Genomic DNA, 25,019 nt, shown 5'->3' with positions numbered 1-25,019 from the left:
GGGTGAACATAGTGAGATGGACAACATGAGGCGCAATCCTGATAATCCAGTTAGTGTTTTGTTTTCCTATGAATGGATTTTCAAATGGTTTAGAAGTGAATGACTTCGATGGAAGAGGCACTGCATATATCACAATTTGAATGAATCAGTGAATGAGTCTACCCAGGAAGACAGTACAGTTGTAAATAGGGTAGTGTTATTTTTCTGTGGGTGAGGTGTTTACTGGTAAACCATTCCAACCATCAAAATGGATTCTGTCAAATTTCCATAGCCGTATCAGTAGTGATCAAGGCAACCAGATATATAGTGCTGGAGTAAACCAACCATGGACAATTGTGATGGAGATTGATATTCAATGTGTCATATAGAGGCTTTATTGCACATTAGCAGAGCTTGCTATGCTTGTTAAAATGGCCTATACTCTCCCCTGTTGTCACTTAGTACCCTCTATTTGTATTAACGCAAGCAAATGCATTCATACTTGCACATATGCGCACCCACACACCCTGGAGCCATGTCTGTTCCAGCTCACTACCCCCAGATCACATTTTCTTGGTCTGGAAGAGGCAGGGAGAAAGCTCATTACCATGACACAGAGGGTTTTCTGCTTGACTTTCATCGTGAAAGGTATGAAATATGAGCTTTTGAGGCGAGTGAACGCTACTCTAGCCTCTCCCACAAATGCAGGGTGTCTGTCCTTGAGAATGCCGTAGCGCTGAAACCCTTCCCCTGATAACCCTCAAGCAGCCACAGTCAGAGAAGAGGGCAGGCTGAGGCGGCTCTATCTAGGCCCAGGAGACTGGATCCATATGCTACACAGACAAACAGACCAACAGAAACGTATACCCTCCTGCAGCCCACGTCACCCTGTGCTTTCTTAACTTACTGTACTGCTGTTTCCTGAACATGACCTCACAGCCATGAGTCATTCAGTGAACCTGCATTGCTGTCTCAATTAGCTGTTGAAATGGATGATTGCATGCTATTTGGTCTTTCTTTGCTTTGTTGTCTTTTTAAGTGTTAAATAGTGAATCATTAAAATTTATTCGGAAGACATTGTGTTCCCTCTATTTTAGTTTTTGTCAGCAAAACGTAATTCAGAAAATAACACAGTTCATCCAGCATGAAGTTTGGTAATTGTGTTGTCAGGAGGGCCCACAAAATATGTGTATGATGTGCAGTCATGTAAATATTCAGTGGCACACAATACAAATGTGCTAGAATTTAGTGAAGTGAAAGTTCAGAAGCTCTGAAATTTGTTAGTCTCCGCAACAGCACGAACCGATTGTGTTGCTTTGCCATTTCTACATTTTTTACTGTCCCAACGCTCTTAACCGCTAGGTTACCTGCCGCCTCCTTGCCCTCACATTACTGCTCCAGCACATCCTGTTCAAGTGCTATGTTGGCATTTATGCAACTACCATTCTCAAGAGGAATGCTACACCTCAGCAGTGTAGAGTCAATTACATTTTATATTCAACTGACAACAATTACGTTGATAAATATTGTAATACAATTTTTTTAAATTGCCGCAAACCAATTTCCCATTTGGGACTAATGAAGTACTACAACTATTTGTAGTCCCCTTTGAAAATGTTTTTCTGTCTGTGTGGGGACAATGACTGGTATTTGGTCATTAGTTCCTAACCATGGTGTCTGTTCCCAGGTATGAGAGTGTGATCGCCACGCTGTGTGAGAACCTGGACTCTCTGGACGAGCCGGAGGCGCGGGCGGCCATGATCTGGATCGTAGGAGAGTACGCTGAGAGGATTGACAACGCTGACGAGCTGCTGGAGAGCTTCCTGGAGGGCTTCCACGACGAGAGCACCCAGGTCTGACTCGCACACACTCACATATGGGCTTTGTCCCAAATGGCACCCTATTCCCTGTATGGGCCCTGGTCAAAAGTAGTGCACTACATGGGGAATAGGGTGAAATTTGGGAAGCAGACGAGATACCATTTACCTCTCACTGTCTAAACAGCGATTCAATGGAACCATTCTGTGTATGCTGGAAGATATTGGGGCGGACTGCATTTAGCAGCCTATACACAGAGAGAGTAGGCCTATACTTGACTGGCCACTCTGTGATTTCATAGAATAACTGTTGTTTTAGCTCTCGAGGGGCAGCAGGTCTGTGAAGATGCTGACTGGCTGTTTATGGAATGCTGAAAGGCACTGCTTGTGAAAGAGCATTGATTTTATTTACTTTAGGAATTCAATCTATTTGTGATGAAGATAAAAATACAACTGAAGAATTGTGGAGAGACATTTAAATGCCTACTTTGTTTCCTAAAAACTTCTAACCAGAGTCCAGATGATGATGTAAAAAACATGACACTTTAATTGGAGCACTTCAGTAACAATTGAAATATGGAGCGGTTGGTATTCATTTACATATTTCCCTCCTCAGTGGCTCTGTGTATAAAGAGTAGTCTTCAGTCCAGAGTAGTCTTTGTTAGTTGCGCAAATGTTGTTCTGTACATAGGGCTTCTCTGTACTGCATGTATGTATGCATGTACAGTGGAGAGAACAAAGCATGTAGAGGTCTGTCATTTTTTTATCATAGGTACACTTCAACTGTGAGAGACGGAATCTAAAACAGAAATCCAGAAAATCACATTGTATGATTTTTAAGTAATTAATTTGCATTTTATTGCATGACATAAGTATTTGATCACCTACCAACCAGTAAGAATTCCGGCTCTCACAGACCTGTTAGTTTTTCTTTAAGAAGCCCTCCTGTTCTCCACTCATTACCTGTATTAACTGCACCTGTTTGAACTCGTTACCTGTATAAAAGACACCTGTCCACACACTCAATCAAACAGACTCCAACCTCTCCACAATGGCCAAGACCAGAGAGCTGTGTAAGGACATCAGGGATAAAATTGTAGACCTGCACAAGGCTGGGATGGGCTACAGGACAATAGGCAAGCAGCTTGGTGAGAAGGCAACAACTGTTGGCCCAATTATTAGAAAATGGAAGAAGTTCAAGATGACGGTCAATCAACCTCGGTCTGGGGCTCCATGCAAGATCTCACCTCGTGGGGCATCAATGATCATGAGGAAGGTGAGGGATCAGCCCAAAACTACACGGCAGGACCTGGTCAATGACCTGAAGAGAGCTGGGACCACAGTCTCAAAGATAACCATTAGTAACACACTACGCCGTCATGGATTAACATCCTGCAGCGCACGCAAGGTCCCCCTGCTCAAGCCAGCGCATGTCCAGGCCCGTCTGAAGTTTGCCAATGACCATCTGGATGATCCAGAGAAGGAATGGGAGAAGGTAATGTGGTCTGATGAGACAAAAATATAGCTTTTTGGTCTAAACTCCACTCGCCGTGTTTGGAGGAAGAAGAAGGATGAGTACAACCCCCAAGAACACCATCCCAACCGTGAAGCATGGAGGTGGAAACATCATTCTTTGGGGATGCTTTTCTGCAAAGGGGACAGGACGACTGCACCGTATTGAGGGGAGGATGGATGGGGCCATGTATCGCGAGATCTTGGCCAACAACCTCCTTCCCTCAGTAAGAGCATTGAAGATGGGTCGTGGCTGGGTCTTCCAGCATGACAACAACCCGAAACACACAGCCAGGGCAACAAAGGAGTGGCTCCGTAAGAAGCATCTCAAGGTCCTGGAGTGGCCTAGCCAGTCTCCAGACCTGAACCCAATAGAAAATCTTTGGAGGGAGCTGAAAGTCCGTATTTCCCAGCGACAGCCCCGAAACCTGAAGGATCTGGAGAAGGTCTGTATGGAGGAGTGGGCCAAAATCCCTGCTGCAGTGTGTGCAAACCTGGTCAAGACCTACAGGAAACGTATGATCTCTGTAATTGCAAACAAAGGTTTCTGTACCAAATATTAAGTTCTGCTTTTCTGATGTATCAAATACTTATGTCATGTAATAAAATGCAAATGAATTAACACATCTCTCACAGTTGAAGTGTACCTATGATAAAAATTACAGACCTCTACATGCTTTGTAAGTAGGAAAACCTGCAAAATCGGCAGTGTATCAAATACTAGTTGAAGTCGGAAGTTTTATGTACACTTAGGTTGGAGTCATTAAAACTTGTTTTTCATCCACTCCACAAATGTCTTGTTAACAAACTATAGTTTTGGCAAGTCGGTTAGGACATCTACTTTGTGCATGACACAAGTAATTTATCCAACAATTGTTTACAGACAGATTATTTAACTTATAATTGACTGTATCACAATTCAAGTTGACTGTGCCTTTAAACAGCTTGGAAAATTCCAGAAAATGATGTCATGGCTTTAGAAGCTTCTGATAGGCTAATTGACATCATTTGAGTCAATTGGAGGTGTACCTGTGGATGTATTTCAAGGCCTACCTTCAAACTCAGTGCCTCTTTGCGTGACATCATGGGAAAATCAACCAATACCTCAGAAAAAATTGTAGACCTCCACAAGTCTGGTTCATCCTTGGGAGCAATTTCCAAACGCCTGAAGGTATCACGTTCATCTGTACAAACAATAGTACGCAAGTTTAAACACCATGGGACCACGCAGCCGTCATACCGCTCAGGAAGGAGACGCATTCTGTCTCCTAGAGATTTTTGTGCGAAAAGTGCAAATCAATCCCAGAACAACAGCAAAGGACCTTGTGAAGATGCTGGAGGAAACAGGTACAAAAGTATCAATATCCGCATTAAAACGAGTCCTGTATCGACATAACCTGAAAGGCCGCTCAGCAAGGAAGAAGCAACTGCTCCAAAACCGCCATAAAAAAGCCAGACTACGGTTTGCAACTGCACATGGGGACATAGATCGTAGTTTTTGGAGAAATGTCCTCTGGTCTGATGAAACAAAAATAGAACTGTTTGGCCATAATGACCATCGTTATGTTTGGAGGAAAAAGGGGGAGCTTGCAAGCCGAAGAACACCATCCCAACTGTGAAGCACGGGGGTGGCAGCATCATGCTGTTGGGGGTGATTTGCTGCAGGAGGGACTGGTGCACTTCACAAAATAGATGGCATCATGAGGAAGGAAAATTATGTGGATATATTGAAGCAACATCTCAAGACATCAGTCAGGAAGTTAAAGCTTGGTCGCAAATGGATCTTCCAAATGGACAATGACCCCAAGCATACTTCCAAAGTTGTGGCAAAATGGCTTAAGGACAACAAAGTCAAGGTATTGGAGTGGCCATCACAAAGCTCTGACCTCAATCCTATAGAAAATATATGGGCAGAACTGAAAAAGCGTGTGCGAGCAAGGAGGCCTACAAACCTGACTCAGTTACACCAGCTCTGTCAGGAGGAATGGGCCAAAATTCACCCAATTTATTGTGGGAAGCTTGTAGAAGGCTACCTGAAACGTTTGACCCAAGTTAAATAATTTAAAGGCAATGCTACCAAATACTAATTGAGTGTATGTAAACTTCTGACCCACTGGGAATGTGATGAAATAAATAAAAGCTGAAATAAATCATTCTCTCTACTATTATTCTGACATTTCACATTCTTAAAATAAAGTGGTGATCCTAACTGACCTAAGACAGGGAATGTTTACTAGGATTAAATGTCAGGAATTGTGAAAAACTGAGTTTAAATGTATTTGGCTAAGGTGTATGTAAACTTCCGACTTCACCTGTATGTAGCTATGAGCTGAGTTGGCGTGAGTAGTATGAGTGAGTTTGACCTGGTCTCGTCTGCTCTGGGTTCCCAGGTGCAGCTGCAGCTGCTGACAGCCATAGTGAAGCTGTTCCTGAAGAAACCCACTGAGACCCAGGAGCTGGTGCAGCAGGTGCTCAGCCTGGCCACACAGGTGAGTGCCCCGGGACACACACATACACAGTGAACAGCAGGGATCTAATTAGCCAGTCTCACAACAGCACTCCTTATGCCAGGGCCTTCAGGCCATGTCAGATGTCACTCCAACCTCCCAATAGAAGAACAGAAACCAGCATGTTATGATTGTCTTGACTTTGAATTGCTCAAAGTAAGTTAGAGAGGTGGGAAATGTATAGTCCAATCTTTCAACAACTAGGCTACTCCATCCCCAGAAAGCGTGGAACACCTCCAAGTGTTATCCTAAATAGGCCAATCAGCACAACAGGAAGAAGGGAAGGTCAAAAATAAGAAGGATTAAGAAATTGATTGTATTCTGCTCAAAGGTAGATTAACCCAGTTTAAAAGTGGGCTGTGATCTAAATACTTGTAGCCTTTCATTGGTCTAGTTACTGTCGGTTGTGCTTGACTAAACCTGACAACGAGGGCACATTTAGTTATTATATATGGGTCTTATTAGTGTATCTCTGTTTTGCAGAGTGTTCTATGAGTAGTTAATCTCCCTCCACAGACTCTCCTCAGACTGGGAGTTGTCATTAACTTTGGAGTTTAGTGCCAGGGGAGTTTCAACACTGCCAGGAAGCTACCAGGACCAGAAATATAAAATATTTTCCCCACGTTCTAGTTTTATGCCCTTGTTCCTCATGTCTTACTTCTAAGGCTTTCTTATGCTGTTCTCTAGGATTGTCTTATTGTTATTGACTGGCTGACAGAGTAAATTATTCTAGCTCTACCCCTCAGGGAAGTTAAACTAAACTGACCCTTAGATTATTTGCTTAGTATCTGACATGAGTGAGAAGAACAGACTGAGTAGCAGAGAGAATAGTCTGTGAAGCAGCAGTTAGTATTTATTATGCACCACCTCAGTCCTCCCCTCTATATGTTGTCTGCAGGACTCTGACAATCCGGACCTGCGAGACCGTGGCTATATCTACTGGCGCCTGCTCTCCACTGACCCTGTGGCTGCCAAGGAGGTGGTGCTGGCCGAGAAGCCCCTGATCTCGGAGGAGACAGACCTGATTGAGCCCACCCTGCTGGAGGAGCTCATCTGCCACATTGGCACGCTGGCTTCCGTCTACCACAAACCCCCCAGCGCCTTCGTGGAGGGCAGCCGCGGTGTGATGCACAGGAGGCTCCCCGCCCGCACTGGGTCGTGAGTCTCATACACGCACATCACTTAGGGCCCACATGATGTGACCCAGAGCAGTCAGAAAGATCTCGTATGAGGCTGTGCTCCAAGCAGACATCAAGTGCAGCCCACTGCACAGAGCAGATTAAGTTTACTGCCATTTAATTGTTATTTTCATTGGATTTAAGATGTGCTAGTGGTGTTTCCTAAAATTACTTTAGGACCAATTTTAAGCAGGTTTGGTTTATTGAATAAATAGTTCCAGATAATTTAGCTTGGCTGGGACTAGACCTATATTATGTTTTTTGGCACAAAACACTGCATTTATGAATTCAAACAAGTTTAAACAAGTAAAAAACGTTCTTAAATGCCCCCTTTTATTGTGTGAATCTTAGTTCTCTCTAACTCCCTCTGTCCTTGTCTCTCCATCCCCCAGAGGAGAGAGTACTGAGAGCCCAGACGTGGGCACTGCTGCTGGGGGCTCTGCCCCTGAGGCTGCACCCTCTATCATCCCCTCCCAGGGGGACCTCCTGGGGGACCTGCTCAACCTGGACATTGCACCCTCCACCACCACCGGCCCCCCACCACCCACCACCGGCATGCAGATGGGGGGCATGGACCTCCTGGGTGGAGGTCTGGACAGCCTGGTAGGTATCTCACATAGTGTAGACTGCTATGCTGCTACCCCTGGTCAACCAGTGAACCTTTTCTGGGTCAAATGGTCTCTGCAAACAGTAATTGTAGCCAAAGGTTACGGTTATAATACCCCCCCCACCAAACCCCTATTTTTTTCCAGAATTCTACTGTTTCTTTTCTTTTTCTTTTTTGACTGAGTGTTTTCCTCTGTTTATTCAATGCCACACCTGCAGATGGGGGATGAGTCTGAACCGGTAACTACATGGAGGGAGAGGGCATAGCTATAGTCACACACCACATTATATCATCATTAGTTAGATGTAGTAGCTCACTATTATTGTATGTACTATATCTATCATACTGTGTGCTGTATTCACCTCTTCAATATTCTTTCTCTGTGCTTCATGCATCCTGATTGTTACATGTCAATGAATACATCATCTGACAACCCTACATTATTCTGCTATCAGCCCCATGTTCCCCCGCGGATGGACACTCCTCGGTCTCCGTCACCTCAGCCCCCGTCACCAGTGTACACCCACACTGACTACACCTACACTGACTACAGTCACACTGACAGCCCTCCTGACCACAGCCCTACTGAGCACAGCCCCCCTGCAGAGGTTGGTTGAGGGGCATCATAGAGGCTGCTAAACAGTCTAGACTAGAGTCCCCCTATGGTACCCTGTGTTCCACTATGACCTCTCACCGTCTCTAGCAGCAGTGTCACTGTCTGTTTCCTCTTGTCTAGACATGTTTCTTTAGTTCCCTCTAAGTTTATTTCAGGCCTCTGGGACTCTTGTAGGTCCTGTTCTTGTTGTTCCAAAAGACCTTACTGTAGCTAGCTAGCTGTATTTCTATCACTTGATGATTTTTACACGCTACTCTAGACTTTTGGCCCCCAATCATTTGTCGTTTTCATTTGCACTGATCTTTTCATGAAATGTTTTTGAGTAAGATGTATTTCAATACTGAATTCTCTGTGAAACCACCTAACGGACCACAGTGCTGGCAAACAGTTGGCATTTAGTTTCAGAGGGATGTCAGAATGAACCTGAATACATGATGCTCGTCCTGCGCTCTTCAACCTTCTCCAGTAGCTTTCATCCACAGTTCTAGAACACTGTTATATTGTCTATGCTCTCAACCCCTCATTACACACCCACCTCCCTCAGTCTTCCTCTAGCATCTCCCTCTCAACCTGCTGGGAATAAGGTGTAACATGCTAGTAATGTAGAACCTAAACTTCTCTCTCTCTCAGCTTGGAGGAGATATTGGTGGGAGTCCTGCGGTAAGTCTACTTACCTGGTTGTTTAAACATTAATTTTGAAGGTTGATATTTCAGTGCAGTTTTTGGATGTTCAGGTCTTATTAAACATGATCTCTCATCCACAGATGGGGGCAGGTTTTGGGGTGGCTCCTGCTGTAATGCCAGCCTCGCTTAACGCCCCTGTGGGGGGTGGCCTAGGAGACCTGTTTGACCTGGGAGGTGGGGTTGGCATGCCGATGGGAGCATACATTCCTCCCAAAACAGTAAGTCTCTCCGTACAGTATAAGTACAATTAGTATGATAGTAGATTGTTGCAGTGTCAGATCAGTATGCGGAATAGAATAAGTGTTTTGTATTTATATGATGGCCTTGTCCTCTGCAACAAGCAGTTAGATGGACATAGCTGCTTTATGATACTGCTGAAGCGCTGTAGAGGTGTTCTCCTGATGGCGTCCTGTGTCCTCAGGTGTGGCTCCCGGCCATGAAGGCTAAAGGTCTGGAGATTTCTGGGACCTTCGCTCGGCGTGCTGGAGTCATCCAGATGGAGCTGATCCTCACCAACAAGGCCATGAGCGTCATGACCGACTTCGCCATCCAGTTCAACAGGAACAGGTGAGAGGACCATACTGTGACTGAATGACTGTCACTGAACCCATCCATCTCTGGTCTGAATGGGAATTCCTCTTGGGTGGTTTCTGGTTCTGACTTGGATTCGTCTTTCTCTAGTTTTGGCCTGGCCCCTGCCGGCCCTCTCCAGGTCCTCACCCCTCTCGGCCCAAACCAGACCATTGAAGTCAGCCTCCCCCTCAGCACTGTTGGGCCAGTCATGAAGATGGAGCCTCTCAACAACCTGCAGGTAACCTTCCCACAATGTTAGTTGTACAGGATGTTTCAGAACTAGGCTGCTGCAGAGTTAGACACATTGTTTTAAATGTCAGCTTGAAATATTGTTACCACATGGGATGTCAGCTTTGGCCTTGACAAGCAAAGAAATTAACTTGAATACAAAGCGTTATGTTTGGGGCAAACCCTTCATATTTTGAAGCATGGTGGTGGCTGCGTCAAGTTATGGGTATGCTTGTCATCGGCAAGGACTAGGGAGTGTTTTTAGGATAAAACGAAATGGAATCGAGTTAAGCACAGGCAAAATCCTAGAGGAAAACCTGGTTCAGTCTGCTTTCCAAAAGACACTGGGAGACAAATTCACCTTTCAGCAGGACAATAACCTAAAACACAAGGCCAAATATACACTGGAGTTGCTTACCAAGACGACATTGAATGTTCCAGAGTGGCCTAGTTACTGTTTGGACTTAAATCGGCTTGAAAATCAATGGCAAGACTTGAAAATGGCTGTCTAGCAATGATCAACAACCAGCTTGACAGAGCTTGAATAATTTTTAAAAGTGTGCAAATATTGTACAATCCAGGTGTGTAATGCTCCTAGACTTACCCAGAAAAACATACAGCTGTAATCGCTGGCAAAGCTGATTCTACTTATGTAAATGAGAGATTTCTGTATTTCATTTTCAATAAATTAGCAAACATTTCTAAAAACATGTTTTCACTTTGTCATTATGGGGTATTGTGTGTAGAGGGGTGAGAAATCTATTGAATCCCTTTTTGAATTCAGGCTGTAACAAAAAAATAAGTTGAATAAGTCAACATGTATGAATACACTGTATGCCTTGTTAATTATATAGCACAGCCCCCAGTTGATTTTGTTCAGTCCTCATTGTCTTAGCTGTGTCCTAGCTTCACCTCAAATCATGTTCAAATACTGTCAGGTTATTGAAATTCCTGTGCTACAGAAACAAAGGATGAAATATGACCTAAGAAAGCCTCTGGAACTTGTTATTAGTTCAGAAACAGAACTGAGCGAGACGGGGCCTCTTTAGATCAGAGCAGTCCTCCGATGACTTAGAGGGATGGAAGGAGGGTGGAAGGATGGAACATTGTGCAGCTGGTGAGAGGAGATAAGAGGGTCCAGGAGAAATGAGCGAGAGGTGGGGGATAGTCATTAGCGGTCACCCCACTCTGTGGTATTAGTCTACACCACGGTTCTGCTCTGTTTCCCTTGGCGCCAACACTACTCCTCCCAGCCAGCTGTATTCCTACAGGAGGAGGAATAGCTGGGGCCTCTGTACTGGACCTGCTGACAGTTATTCAGCCAACAGTCACTTTCTCATATCACCTGATGGAAATGCTTTACTCATCACTGCTAAACTATTTGTTCCATACAGGCCCAGGACTTTTATGATGGTACTGTAGGCTATAAAAACAAATAGTTTAGCAGCAGTGATAATAAAAGGGTTTCCATTATGATCCAGTCAGTTGTGTGAAGGTACGAGAGAGACGTAGGGAGACCGAGGGATACAGAATAGCCCCACTCAGTATAGACAGCCTGGCAGGCACAGAGGCACTCTGTCCACACAGCACCAATACTCTCTTTATGAATTATTCAAGAGTTTCCCCTTCCCTCCACAGGCTCAACTCAACCTCATTGTCCTCATCACTCTTCTATAGAGCAGGCGATCAATACGGTGACCGCTCTAGGCTCCACAAAGTTCTTAGAGAGTAGACTATGGTTGAATCCCAAATATTCCCCTGTTCCCTATATTGTTCGGGCCCTGGTCATAAGTAGTGTACTATAAAGGGAATAGGGTACCATTTGGGATGTCCTATGTCAAGCTTAAATTAAGATTTTGTCAAATGGCCTTTTTATGCATCATCTGGTCTACGGACAAGTCTTTTTTTTTTTTTTTTTTTCTCCAGTTGTCAGAGAAAAACAGACTGGATAAACGGAGAGGGAGGAATAAAATATGTTGCCTTAACAAATGGGCCTAAAAAATACAGAGAAAGAGATGGAGAGAGATCATCACATTGTGTAGTAGAATAGTGCAGTGGATGCTATCATATGTCGTCGTCTCCACAGGACAATAACCTCTCTTGTTCAATAACCCCACACATGCCCTGCAGTGTCTGTCCTTTCAGACCACTTGAAAACAATGAGTCATAGATTGCCCTCTTCATCTCTCGGTCCTTTCCCTCCTCCCTCTCTCTCCCCCTCCCCTCTGTGTAATCACTCTCACAGGTGGCTGTGAAGAACAACATTGACGTCTTCTACTTCAGCTGCCAATACCCCATCAGCATGCTGTTTGTGGAAGATGGAAAGATGGGTAAGTGTGCCTGAATAAACTACTCAGTGAATCAGTGCGTCACTGTTGATTTTAGATTTATTAGGTTCCCCATTAGCCGACACCAGTGGCGACAGCTAGTCTTACTGGGGTCCAACACATAACGAAAAAGACATTACAGACTAAATACTTTACAATTTACATAAATGTAAAAACATTAACATGTAGTGTCTCCTGTCAATAGCCTCAAACCAGGTTAAGGTCAGCTCGTGACCATTACATCAATCTCTAAAAGCTGTGTGTGTGTGTGTGTGTGTGTGTGTGTGTGTGCGCACTTAAGTATCTAGTCATGCATTTGCTCTCAGATCACACAATCCTGACGTTGGGTCCAATTTGCCCTGTTGTTCTTTTCCCGCTCTGGTTGATTCATTCTGGGGGAATGTGGTGGTGTCTGTCCCCCTGTGGAGACTGCAGATGGGGCGAGCAGCAGGAACGCTGCTGGAGGCTGGGAGCTAATGTTCCGGATCCTGAAAGCACAACAGGAACCGCACTGTTCAGCACAGAAACAAACAGTTTACCTTTCATTAGTTTTTTATTTCCATTTGCTCTCTCGTCCTCGGTCTCCCGCGTATTCTGCTCTCTCTTTCTCTCTGTCTGTCTGTCATTCCTTCCTTCCTTCCTTCCTTCCTTCCCACCATCTTAACTCTTCTTTGTATCTCTCCCCAGAGCGTCAGGTGTTCCTGGCCACATGGAAAGACATTCCTAACGACAACGAGTCTCAGTTCCAGATCAAAGACTGTCATCTCAACTCAGGTGAGACAGACTAAGATGAAGAAGGGATTAATGGAGAGGAGGAGAATGTGCACCTCTACATGCTTTATGTGTTAAGACAGCTTGACATGTGACCTGGGATATGGAGCTGTGGGAACAGACTGGAGCTCTGACCGGGCGTGGTTCTAGTGCATTCGGAAAGTATTCAGACCCCTTGACTTTTTGTTACGTTACAGCTTTAGTCTAAAATTGATTTTAATTGTTTTTTTTCCTCATCAATCTACACACAATACCCCATAATGACGAAGCGAAAATTGGTTTTTAGAAATGTTGGCAATATTAAAAATACAAAACTGATAACTTATTTACATAAGTATTCAGACCCTTTGCTATGAGACTCGAAATTGAGCTGCGGTGCATCCTGTTTCCATTGATCATCCTTGAGATGTTTCTACAACTTGGAGTCCACCTGTGGTAAATTAAATTGATTGGACATGATTTGGGAAGGTACACACCTGTCTATTTAAGGTCCCACAGTTGACAGTGCATGTCAATTTGGTTTTACACAAGCATGAAAACAGCTGGGTCTGAGCTAAATGACTAAAGACAGCTTATAGTATATTTCCCTGAATAGATGTCATTTCCTTTAGAGTGAAAATTGATGGTTTAGACCTTACTGTAGTGAGACAGAGCGACACCGTGGGCAAGTTAATTAAGGAGTATATATTTGCTATGCAGGTAGTTTAAACAGAGTGACTGTAATTGAAAATAGAGTTGAGCTTTTGAATGAAAAAGCAAGGGCTTAGTTAGACTATGGCAGAGTTTTATCAGTGCTCTGCAGATGAGTAAAGCCACAGACCATGAAAAGAGACTTGTGTTTCAGAAAGAAAGAATTCAGAGAAATAGAGCTATGCCGGTTAAACTATATATACAACAGTATAAAATGAGTGGATTTGGCCATTTCAGCCACACCCGTTGCTGACAGGTGTATAAAATCGAGCACACAGCCATGCAATCTCCATAGACAAACATTGACAGTAGAATGGCCTTACTGAAGAGCTCAGTGACTTTCAATGTGGCACCGTCATAGGATACCACCTTTCCAACAAGTCAGTTCGTCAAATTTCTGCCCTGTTAGAGCTGCCCTGGTCAACTATAAGTGCTGTTATTGTGAAGTGGAAACATCTTGGCGCAACAACAGCTCAGCCGCGAAAAGGTAGGCCACACAAGCTCACAGAACGTGACCGCCGAGTGCTGAAGTGCGTTGCGCGTAAAAATTGTCTGTACTTGGTAGCAACACTCACTACAGAGTTCCAAACTGCCTCTGGAAGCAACATCAGCACAATAACTGTTCGTCAGGAGCTTCATGAAATGGGTTTCCATGGCTGAGCAGCCTAAGATCATCATGCACAATGCCAAGCGTCTGCTGGAGTGGTGTAAAGCTCGCCACCATTAGACTCTGGAGCAGTGGAAACACGTTCTCTGAAGTGATTAATCACGCTTCACCGTCTGACGGATTAATCTGGGTTTGGCGGATCCCAGGAAAACGCTAACTGCCCCAATGCATAGTGCCAACTGTAAAGTTTAGTGGAGGAGGAATAATGGTCTGGGGCTGTTTTTCATGGTCGGGCTTGGCCCCTTAGTTCCAGTGAAGGGAAATCTTAACTCTACAGCATACAATGACATGCTAGACGATTCTGTGCTTCCAACTTTGTGGCAACCGTTTGGGGAAGACTCTTTCCTGTTTCAGCATGACAATGCCCCCGTGCACAAAGCGAGGTCCATAAAGAAATGGTTTGTCGATCGGTGTGGAAGAACTTGACTGGCCTGCACAGAGCCCTGACCTCAACCCTATCGAACACCTTTGGGTATTCATTGGAACGCAGACTGCGAGCCAGGCCTAATCGCCCAACATCAGTGCCCGACCTCACTAATGTTCTTGTGGCTGAATGGAAGCAAGTCCCCGCAGCAATGTTCCAACATCTAGAGGAAAGCCATCCCAGAAGAGTGGAGGCTGTTATAGCAGCAAAGGGGGACCAACTCCATATTAATGCCCATGATTTTAGAATGAGATGTTCGACGAGCAGGTGTCCACATACTTTTGGTCATGTAGTGTATATAGAGTAGAACTGAAAGAGTATGGTATATGGACTGAGAAGGGAAAGGGTGAGGAATGAGTGTGATGTAATGGAGTGTAATAACTGGTGGCCAGGAGTTTGCAGCTCCACTAGGACGAAGAGCTTGGTCTACTACCTGCCTTTCCAGAGCAGATGATGGACAACCGCCTGGTTCCATTATGGTACTGCAATGCCATCCCCAAGCCCCTTCCCATTAAAGTTGAACAGTAAAATAGCTGAAGGTCCAGGCCTCTGCATGGAGGCCTATTAGATGGAGCCATCATATTGCTTCATTCTGATCCCCTCAGTTACAGTAGACAAGCTTTATTTAGTGAACATGTGGTGATGAACCAGTGTTTGCCTGTGAGAAAATGATTGAAAAAGTAATATAATATACATGCAACAATTTCAAAGATTTTACGGAGTTACAGTTCATTTAAGGAAATCGGTCAATTTGAAATAAATTAATTAGGCCCTAATATATGGATTTCACATGACTGGGAATACAGATATGCATCTGTTGGTCACAGATACCTTAAAAGAAATGGGCCTCACAATGGGCCTCAGGATCCCGTCACAGTATTTCTGTGCATTCAAATTGCCATAGATAAAATGCAGTTGTGTTCATTGTCCGTAGCTTACAGTGAGGGAAAATAGTATTTGATCCCCTGCTGATTTTGTACGTTTTCCCACTGACAAAGACATGATCAGTCCTATAATTTTAATGGTAGGTTTATTTGAACAGTGAGAGACAGAATAACAACAACAAAAATCCAGAAAAACGCATGTCAAAAATGTTATAAATTGATTTGCATTTTTAATGCCCGTACCATAACCCCACCGCCACCATGGGGCACTCTGTTCACAACGTTGACATCAGTAAACCGCTCTCCCACATGATGCCATACACGTGGGCTGCGGTTGTGAGGCCGGTTGGACATACTGCCAAATTTTCTAAAACGACGTTGGTGGTGGCTTATGGTAGAGAAATGAACGTTCAATTCTCTGGCAACCGCTCTGGTGGACATTCCTGCAGTCAGCATGCCAAGTGCACGCTCCTTCAAAACTTGAGGGAGTGCCAATTGCGCACTCCCTCAACTTGAGACATCTGTGGCATTGTGTTGTGTGACAAAACTGTACATTTTAGAGTAACCTTTTATTGTCCCCAGCACAAGGTTCACCTGTGTAATGATCATGCCGTTTAATCAGCTTCTTTTATATGCCACACCTGTCAGGTGGATGTATTATCTTGGCAAAGGTGAAATGCTCACTAACAGAGAGAAATAAGCTTTTTGTGCATATGGAAAATGTCTGGTATCATTTATTTCAGCTCACGAAACATAGGACCAACACTTTACATGTTGCGTTTATATTTTTGTTGGATGGATAGATACACAGTGGGGTCTGAAAAATATAAACGCAACATGCAACGATTTCAAAGATTTTACTGAGTTACAGTTCATATAAGGAAATCAGTCAATTTAAATAAATTCATTAGGCCCTAATCTATAGATTTCACATGACTGGGCAGAGGTGCAACTGGGGAGCCAGTCCCAGCCAATCAGAATGAGTTTTTCCCCACAAAATGGCTTTATTACAGACAAATACTCTTCAGCACCCCCTCAGACGATCCCGCAGGTGAAAAAGCCAGATGTAGAGGTCCTGGGCTGGCGTGGTTACACGTGGTCTGCTGTTGTGAGGCCGGTTGGACGTACTGCCAAATTCTCAAAAACGACGTTGGAGGCAGCTTATGGTAGAGAAATGAAGATTCAATTCTCTGGCAATGGCTCTGGTGGACATTCCTGCAGTCAGCATGCCAAGTGCACGCTCCTTCAAAACTTGAGACATCTTTGGCATTGTGTTGTGTGACAAAACTGCACCTTTTTAAAGTGGCCTTTTATTGTCCCCAGCACAAGGTGCACCTGTGTAATGATCATGCTGTTTAATCAGCTTCTCGATATGCCACACCTGTCAGGTGGATGGATTATCTTGGCAAAGGAGAAATGCACACTAACAGGGATGTAAACCTATTTGTGCACAAAATTTGAGAGAAATAAGCTTTTTGTGCTTATTGAACATTTCTGGGATTGTTATTTCAGCTCATGAAACATGGGACCAACACTTTACATATTGCATTTGTTTTTGTTCAGTATATTAACACCCCATACGATTATTTATTTCTAAACAAGGTAGTCAAAAGATGAGGATTTAATCCCATAGTCCTAGCACGCAATGACTACATCAAGCTTGTGTTTACAAACTTGTTGGATGCATTTGCACTTCATTTAGGTTGTTTCAGATAATTTTGTGCCCAATAGAAATGAATGGTAAATAATGTATTGTCACTTTTATTATGAATAGAAAATGTTTCTAAACATGTCTACGTTAATGTCGATGTTACCATGATTACGGATAATCCTGAATGAATTGTGAATAATAATGATGAGTGAAGTTTACAGAGGGTCAAAGATTGTATGATCTTTGACCCTCTGTAACCTTCTCACTCATTATTATATGTAGTGCCTGACTATATAAAGTTTTAAAATGTCAACTGTGTATTTCAAATTTTAAGAAGAAGTGACACAGATTGTGGTTGAGGGTTATTCTCTTATCCCCCTAAACAGATGCAGCCAGCAACAAGCTGCAGGGCAGTAACATCTTCACCATAGCCAAGCGCACGGTGGAGGGCCAGGACATGCTCTACATGTCCATCAAACTGTCCAACGGCATCTGGGTGCTGGCTGAACTGAGGGTGCAGGCTGGAAACCCCAACTACACGGTGAGGACAGGGGAGGGACAGAGAACAACATTATCAAAGGAGAGAGAAATCTAGGAGAGAGGGGTGGATAAGAATAACTTCAGTGGCAGCGGAGCGGGTGTGTAGGGAGGGAGTGGGGATGAATAGAGATGAGGATGATCTGGAGTGTTTATGTGTGTACATATGGGTGAATTTGGTGAGTCATCATCACCACCAACTCTGTTGGCTAAGTATATTTCACCTGAGGGATCCGTGTGTGTATTGTTTCATTTGTGATGCATGTGTGACTCATTGTGTGTGTTAGTGTACTGTTGTCGGCTTACTTGGTTATTAGCAGTAGCCCAGGACATTGTGCCTGACTATTCCAGAACAGTGACCTTGACATGACTCCTCAGCCCATCTCATTAGTCAATGTGCTTTAGGATCATGTTTTTATTCATTATACAGGCATTTACTGTCTTCTTTCCCCAGCCCAGATGAGTCCATTTTACAGTGCCTTCGGAAAGTATTCAGACCCTTTGACCTTTTCCAAATGTTGTTACATTACAGCCTTATTTTTAAATAGATTAAAAATGGTTTTATCCTCCGCAATCTACACACAATACCCCATAATGACAAAGCGAAAATAGGTTTTTAGAAATTTTACCAAATGTATTAAAAATAGAAAACAGAAATGTATTTTTTACAAGTATTCAGACCCTTTGCTATGAGACTCGAAATTGAGCTCAGATGCATCCTGTTTCCATTTATCATCCTTGAGATGTTTCTAGAACTTGATTGCAGTCCACCTGTGGCAAATGTAATTGATTGGACATGATTTGGGAAGGCACACAACTGTCTATGAAAGGTCCCACAGTTGACCTCAGCAAAAACCAAGCCATGAGGTCGAAGGAACTGTCCATAGAGCTCTGAGACAGGATTGTGTCAAGGCACAGATGTGGGGAAGGGTGCCAAAACATTTCTGCAGCATTGAAGGTCCCCAAGAACACAGTGCCCTCCATCATTCTTAAATTGAAGAAGTTTGGAACCACCAAGACTCTTCCTAGAGCTGACTGCCCGGGCAAACTGAGCAATCGGGGGAGAAGGGCCTTGGTCAGTGAGGTGACCAAGAACCTGATGGTCACTCTGACAGAGCTCTAGAGGTCCTCTGTGGAGATGGGAGAACCTTCCAGAAGGACAACCATCTCTGCAGCACTCCTCCAATCAGGCTTTTATGGTAGAGTGGCCAGACTGAAGCCACTCCTCAGTCATTTGGCCTGAATGCCAAGCGTCACGTTTGGATGAAACCTGGCACCATCCCAATGGTGAAGCATGGTGGTGGCAGCATCATGCTGTGGGGATGTTTTTCACCGGCAGGGACTGGGAGACTAGTCAGGATCGAGGGAAAGATGAACGGAGTAAAGTACAGAGAGATCCTTGATGAAAACCTGCTCCAGAGCGCTCAGGACATCAGACTGGGGCCAAGGTTCACCTTCCAACAGGACAACGACCCTAACCACACAACCAAGACAACGCAGGAGTGGCTTCAGGACAAGTCTCTGAATGTCCTTGAGTGGCCCAGCCAGAGCCTGGACTTGAACCAGATCTAACATCTCTGGAGAGACCTGAAAATAGCTGTGCAGCAACGCTCCCCATCCAACCTGATAGAGCTTGAGAGGATCTGCAGAGAAGAATGGGAAAAACTCCCCAAATACAGGTGTGCCAAGCTTGTAGCGTCATACCCAAGAAGACTCTCGGCTGTAGTCGCTGCCAAAGGTGCTTCAACAAAGTATTGAGTAAATTGTCTGAATACTTATGTAAATGTGATATTTCATATTTTTTAAATGATAAATTAGCAAACATTTCTAAAAACCTGTTTTTGCGTTGTCATTATGGGGTATTGTGTGTAGATTGAGGGAAAAAACTACAATTTAATCAATTTTAGAATAAGGCTGTAACGTAACAAAGTGGAAAAAGTCAAGGGGTCTGAATACTTTCCGAAGGCTCTGTATGTCAGTCAATCTACTGTCTTAGTCCATCTGTCTCAAATGTAGCATTTTTAAATTGAATTCCTCCACATTTCATTATTTTGGATTCAACTTGACTCATCTGTCAGTGGTTGAAGCTTCTGGATTTTTCTGTCTATTGGTATTTTCATTCAGGAGATGAATGAGGGTTTTCAGTCTGACATGAAATGACTCAACTGAGGTGTTTGATCCGCCCTTGACTGTTTGTCTTGTTCTGTTAGTATGTCTGTAGTCATGTTTGTAGTTGATGTGTTTTTGTCCTTGTTTTTCTGTCTCCACTTGTGCTGTTCTTAATTTGTCCAGGATTTGGAGGTTGGTTTTCTTTCATATTTATATCCCTCAGCCTGAACAACTGTCTGGATTTGCCCTCCTTTCTGTTCCTTTCTCCTCTTCCTTCTGCCCCTGTCTGTTTGTCTTTAGTTCATCTGTCTGTCCGCCCTCTGGTCTGTCTCCGTCCACTGGACTCTCTGGCCCTTAAGGCTCTCTTCCTCCCTACAGATGATTACCATCAGAAGATCTGTATCCGCCGCTAAAGATGCTAACATGTTGAATGTGTGCAGCATGCACTCTCACCTCTGTGCTGCTACTGCATGGATCTGATGCTCTCTCAGTATAAAACGTGAAAGTCAACCTGACCACATGCTTGTGTTAAGCAGTTATTTTTAGCCTGAGAAAATAACATTGTGGATCGTACTCAGCCTGTGGGAAGATTCCACAGCTCCCTTTAGAAAGGCAGTAATGCTGACATCAGTAAAGAAACTATACCATCCTAACTCTTGAGGGGTTAGCTGACAACGTCACGAAAACGATGCATGTGATTCAGTGGGGCAGAAGTCTGTGTGTTGTTGTTATTCTGGATGGCCAGATAGCTAGCAACAATGCCAAGAAGCTGCCCTGTGGGGAATCATAAGTGGCTCGTTTTGTCTTGTTTTTGATACCATGTTTTGTTTTGAGGTGTCTTGACTGATGTCATGTCTATGCTAATATGGCAAAAATTCGCTAGCTAGCTAACCAACAACCGTAACGATGTATTTGAGAGAAGTGCTCTTTTTGCAAATTTGTTTATGTTTTCAATAAACATTGGAGACTAAATATAGTTTACGTGTTGTCAACAATCTAAGCCAACCCTGTCTGTTTTTCCCCATAGTTGAGCACACGTCGGTTTGGTTGCTAAACAACCAACCCGTCTATACTAACTGGGTGTACTCTAACGTAACGTTGCTAACCCCAAGGCTCCTCCATCACCCCACCTATTTGGTCCCAGTTATCCCATGATGCTCTGCTTCTTAGCTCTACCTTTTGAAGTGGACCGGAGGGCCCTCACCTCCCGTCCCCATGGCAACAGTGTGACCAATGGCAAGGGCTGGTTCACTCCCCCCTCCCCAAGAGTGGCTAATTGCAGGGGTTTGTGGGAGAATGGTGCTCTGTCACAGCCAGCATCACGACCGTGCCATCATACACACATCTTCTATTTACTCATCTTTCATCTCTCCTTTCTTCTTCCCCCATTCATCTCTCAATCTACGGTACCCTTATATGGTGCAGCAATCTGAGCATCTTTACATCTTCCTACATCTCCCACACTCCTGCAACACTTCCACCACCCACCTGCACTGTTTCTACCAATCACTATTCTCTACAGCTAATAATTTTTCTCCTCTGTCCTTTATTCTCTCACTCTCTCCTCCACACTCCACCCTCATATTGACTCACAGGCAGATTATTCAGCAGCATTTACAAAGCCTTAAGCAGAATGCCCACACACCATGTAACCTCGCTGATCAGAGCTTTTTTACAATCTGGTTTAATAAGCTGATCCAAACGACAGCCAACACAGCCTCGTTTTCTCCAACCTGGCCTAATGCTGACGGCATAGAGGGAGAGGTTGTGTGTGTTTCTGACTAATCATGCCAGCACCACTATGCATTAGTAAAGAGCCAGCAGTACACAGAGCAGCAGCAGCCCTAGAGGGACGAGTTGTGCAGTGTTCCCACTAGTCTAGCGCAGCACTATGGAATGTACCAACACAGTGCTGGGGGACACGCTGCCACCATGGCACAGCAGTGTGATCTCCTGTCCCATTGGTCAGAGAGGGACCTGGTGTGAACCTCTGTCTGATGGGACTTCAAATGCTTCTGGACCGTTAATGACAACTGTCATTAGAACTGCTCAGCCCGAGCTAACCGGAACTCTCCACACAATCACCCTGGCACCTCAAACACACGGCTACAGTAGTACTGCTTCAATCACACCGATTTTTAGCTTTTCCTGCATGAGCTCTGATGAAAAGGAAACCGCCTCCAAGAGCTCTATTAGATCCTGCAGCAACAGACTCTCTAAACTTCACAAGCAGAACGGGGGAAGGAGAGAGGGAATGAGACTTTTTTTTCTTTTTCCGCTCCAAGCTGATAAGATTGAATAAAAGGCAGCATTTATAATGCTAATAAATTCTCCCCTGCAAATAAAATTAAACAAAATGCCTCTGCTAAAATGGTGGGAATAGAGGAGGAGGTTGGGAGTTACTCACTCTTCTCTTCACGCATGAGTCAGTGAAGCTGCTGAAATAATTACAATGCTTATTAAACAGACAGTGCTTAAAGTCCTGCCGTTACAGTTGCATTGTACTAACTGACTAGACTAGCATATCAAAAGGAGCTTTTCTTGAAAGTATGAAAAAGTTGCCTGGCGAATTAGCCTTTATCCTGTCCATACAGCTTTCGTCATCCCTGAAAAGGCTCGCTCTCTGTTAAGGATGTTCTCTCTGTTAAGGATGTTCTCTCTGTTAAGGATGTTCTGTTTTGTTGATTTAGTTATTAAATAGAAAATGTACTGTATATTATTGATTTGCGTACCTAGCTTGTCCATGTCTTTCTAAAAAAACTAATTGTTTCTACCTGTTGTTAGTTCTCTAGCATGTCACACTGGCTTTTAAATCTGAACTAGTCTTCTTATTGACCAGGAGCTCTGAACACCGAACACCTGGCTAACAGAAATGACTACCATCTCCTTGCCCAGCCAGACCATGTAGTAACTAACTCTGTCTCTTCTCTCTCCTCAGATCTCTCTGAAGTGCAGAGCCCCAGAGGTGTCCCAGTGTGTGTTCCAGTGCTATGAGGCAGTGCTGAAGAACTGAACCCCTCACAGGGCTGAAGTAGGGGGGCAACCTGAGTCATGGAGATTGGAGACTGGACCTGACTGGAGGGAGCTCCTGGACCCCCAACCCCCCTGACCCTCTCCTCTTCTCCTCCTGACCTACAGGCTTCTGAAAGGCCCTTTCCTTGTAGAATCTCCAACCCTGCTGTCTGTCTGTGTGCCCTCCCTGGGGACCCTGGTTTCGATCTGTTCTCTCTCGGTCAAGCATTAACCCTCCACTCTACAAGTCCTTATCTGATTCAAACTCTGTCAATCTCTGTTTTCAAGACTGCTGAAGTCTCTGGCCCACATGGTCCCAAAGCTTTCTATAGACCAATCCTTTCACTCACGTCAATAGAATGGTCTTTGTGTCTTCTTCACCTTGAACATGGTTTTGTTTCCCATAACCCACAAAGTCTAGTCTGTCTTCAATGACAATGAGACATCACCACCCAGTCAGATCTCCCTTGCATTATGGCCTAACTCCAGTCCAACCCCTGCTGATCTGATTCAGTCCACCCTCCTCCCATGAGCCTCTAGTCTGGGGCACACCTGGGAGGGGTGTTCAGCCAGTGCTGTTGGAGGAGACTGAAGCTGTGATGCGATGGACTTGCTCCTTGTGACGGTTTCTCCATATCTCCCCCCAATGTCTCTTCTCTTTGCATGATTATCTCGCCTCGCGTCTCTGCAAATTAGTACCTATATTTAGTGTGTGTAATCAGCAGTTCAATCTCCACTGTCGGCATACCTTTCGGTGCTTCACATTAAAATGTGACAGTACAGACACAATTTTCCCCCACATCTCGGGGCTGTGAAGCACCTCCTGTGTTCCTGTTCTGTCACCTCACTCACCCCTCAGCCCCCCCTCTCAATGTCTCCACTGTTTCTCTCTCTCACTCACCTCACTCACTCACTCACTCACACACACACACACACACACACACACACACACACACACACACACACACTCTTCCTTTTTATTTTAAAGGGACTGTGATGTCCCAGCTAGTAAGATATACTAAATGTTTTGGAACACACCATGTCCCATATGTGTTTAGTTTGTTGTTTGCCCTTCTTGATGTTCCCATTGGGCTTGGTTGTTGTTGTTGTACTGAATCTCTGCTGTCTCTTGGAGCAGGTCTCTCTCTCCCATGTATGTGTGTTGGAGTGCCTGTGTGCTATTTGTTATTAGAGAGGGTTGGAGAAACATCTAAGGCTACATTTACACAGGCAGCCCAATTCAGATATTTTGCCCAATTATTTGCGAAAGATCTGATCTGATTCTTCAAAAGACCAATTATTGCAAAATAAATCAGAATTGGGCTGCCTATGTAAACTCAGCCATATACGCCTCACTACTACATACACTACCTTTCTCTCCCTAATTATTAGCGCCTTTCCTCTTTTAAAGTCATTCCATTATGTATTCCCGGGTTTGTGTTTGCAGTGTAATTACAGTTTAACTCTGGGCGGGCGAGGGCCACAGATGTTTGTGGATGTTGTTTCTGCTGTGTGCTCTCTGTCAATCACGGCTGCTTGGGCTCCCTGCCAGGTTGTTGCTTTCTCCTCCTCCCCTCTTAGTTGGTCAAGTACCTCTGCCATCTGTCATAGAGGCTTTAAACCACCTGTATGTTCTATACTTGACCTGTATAGGAAACTAACTTTAGAGGTAGCCCAAATCATGAAATCTTTTGTATAAAGAAAATCTGAACAACTCAACTTCACCATTCTGTTTTACCTAGTCTCTTTGGAAAATGAATTGGATATTTCAACTTGAGTCATTGAATCAGAACCCTCTGGAACAGCTCCATAGTGAACACATGCACACTTTCGCTACTTGGAGATGAGTGGATTTACTTGGTCTGTGTGGTGAAAACTGACTCGTGTGTATGTGATGAGAAGCTGTAAAATAGCTGGTGAAGGAGAATTCTGATGTTTCTTGATTGACTGTGTGTACATCATTTGAAACAGACGTATTAAAAAATCTGATATATTCACAAATGCCTCAAGTGCATTATTTTCTGAATTGACTTGAATCATCAGTTAAGAATGGTATACCACATTGTTTATTTCCGTTCAATAAGGGTTTCATAAGATATACACTGAACAGAAGTTGTTTTAATTCCTTTTTGTCCTTTGTGTAATATGTACATACAGAATCCAGGTGAAGGCTATGATCCATTATTGATGTCACTTGTTAAATCCACTTCAGTGTAGATGGAGGGGAGGAGACGGGTTAAAGAAGG

The 25,019-nt window shown here is 44.1% G+C and overlaps 1 protein-coding gene across 4 annotated transcripts in view; it reads left to right on the top strand.

Annotated features, from left to right (window-relative positions):
* Positions 1-24,774, top strand: part of LOC121530963 (AP-1 complex subunit beta-1) — a 35,232-nt gene extending 10,458 nt beyond the window's left edge. For 2 of the 4 annotated variants that reach the window (XM_041836377.2, XM_041836376.2), the window contains exons 11-24: positions 1,667-1,832; positions 5,699-5,797; positions 6,714-6,973; positions 7,386-7,596; positions 7,819-7,839; positions 8,056-8,208; positions 8,847-8,876; positions 8,981-9,118; positions 9,322-9,467; positions 9,582-9,711; positions 11,947-12,031; positions 12,716-12,802; positions 17,502-17,656; positions 22,700-24,774. In XM_041836377.2, coding sequence (XP_041692311.1) covers positions 1,667-1,832; positions 5,699-5,797; positions 6,714-6,973; positions 7,386-7,596; positions 7,819-7,839; positions 8,056-8,208; positions 8,847-8,876; positions 8,981-9,118; positions 9,322-9,467; positions 9,582-9,711; positions 11,947-12,031; positions 12,716-12,802; positions 17,502-17,656; positions 22,700-22,774 — 1,756 coding nt within the window. In that variant the 3' untranslated portion in view covers positions 22,775-24,774. The remainder of the gene's footprint in view (positions 1-1,666; positions 1,833-5,698; positions 5,798-6,713; positions 6,974-7,385; positions 7,597-7,818; positions 7,840-8,055; positions 8,209-8,846; positions 8,877-8,980; positions 9,119-9,321; positions 9,468-9,581; positions 9,712-11,946; positions 12,032-12,715; positions 12,803-17,501; positions 17,657-22,699) is intronic. The other 2 variants (XM_041836378.2, XM_041836379.2) reach the window with 2 other exon arrangements.
* Positions 24,775-25,019: the final 245 nt, after the last annotated feature.

The sequence above is a fragment of the Coregonus clupeaformis genome, chromosome 18 (assembly GCF_020615455.1).
Source record: "Coregonus clupeaformis isolate EN_2021a chromosome 18, ASM2061545v1, whole genome shotgun sequence".
NCBI classification, from domain to species: Eukaryota; Metazoa; Chordata; class Actinopteri; order Salmoniformes; family Salmonidae; genus Coregonus; species Coregonus clupeaformis.
Note: the sequence above shows the minus strand (reverse complement) of the source record. Positions and strands in the feature narration are given on the sequence as shown.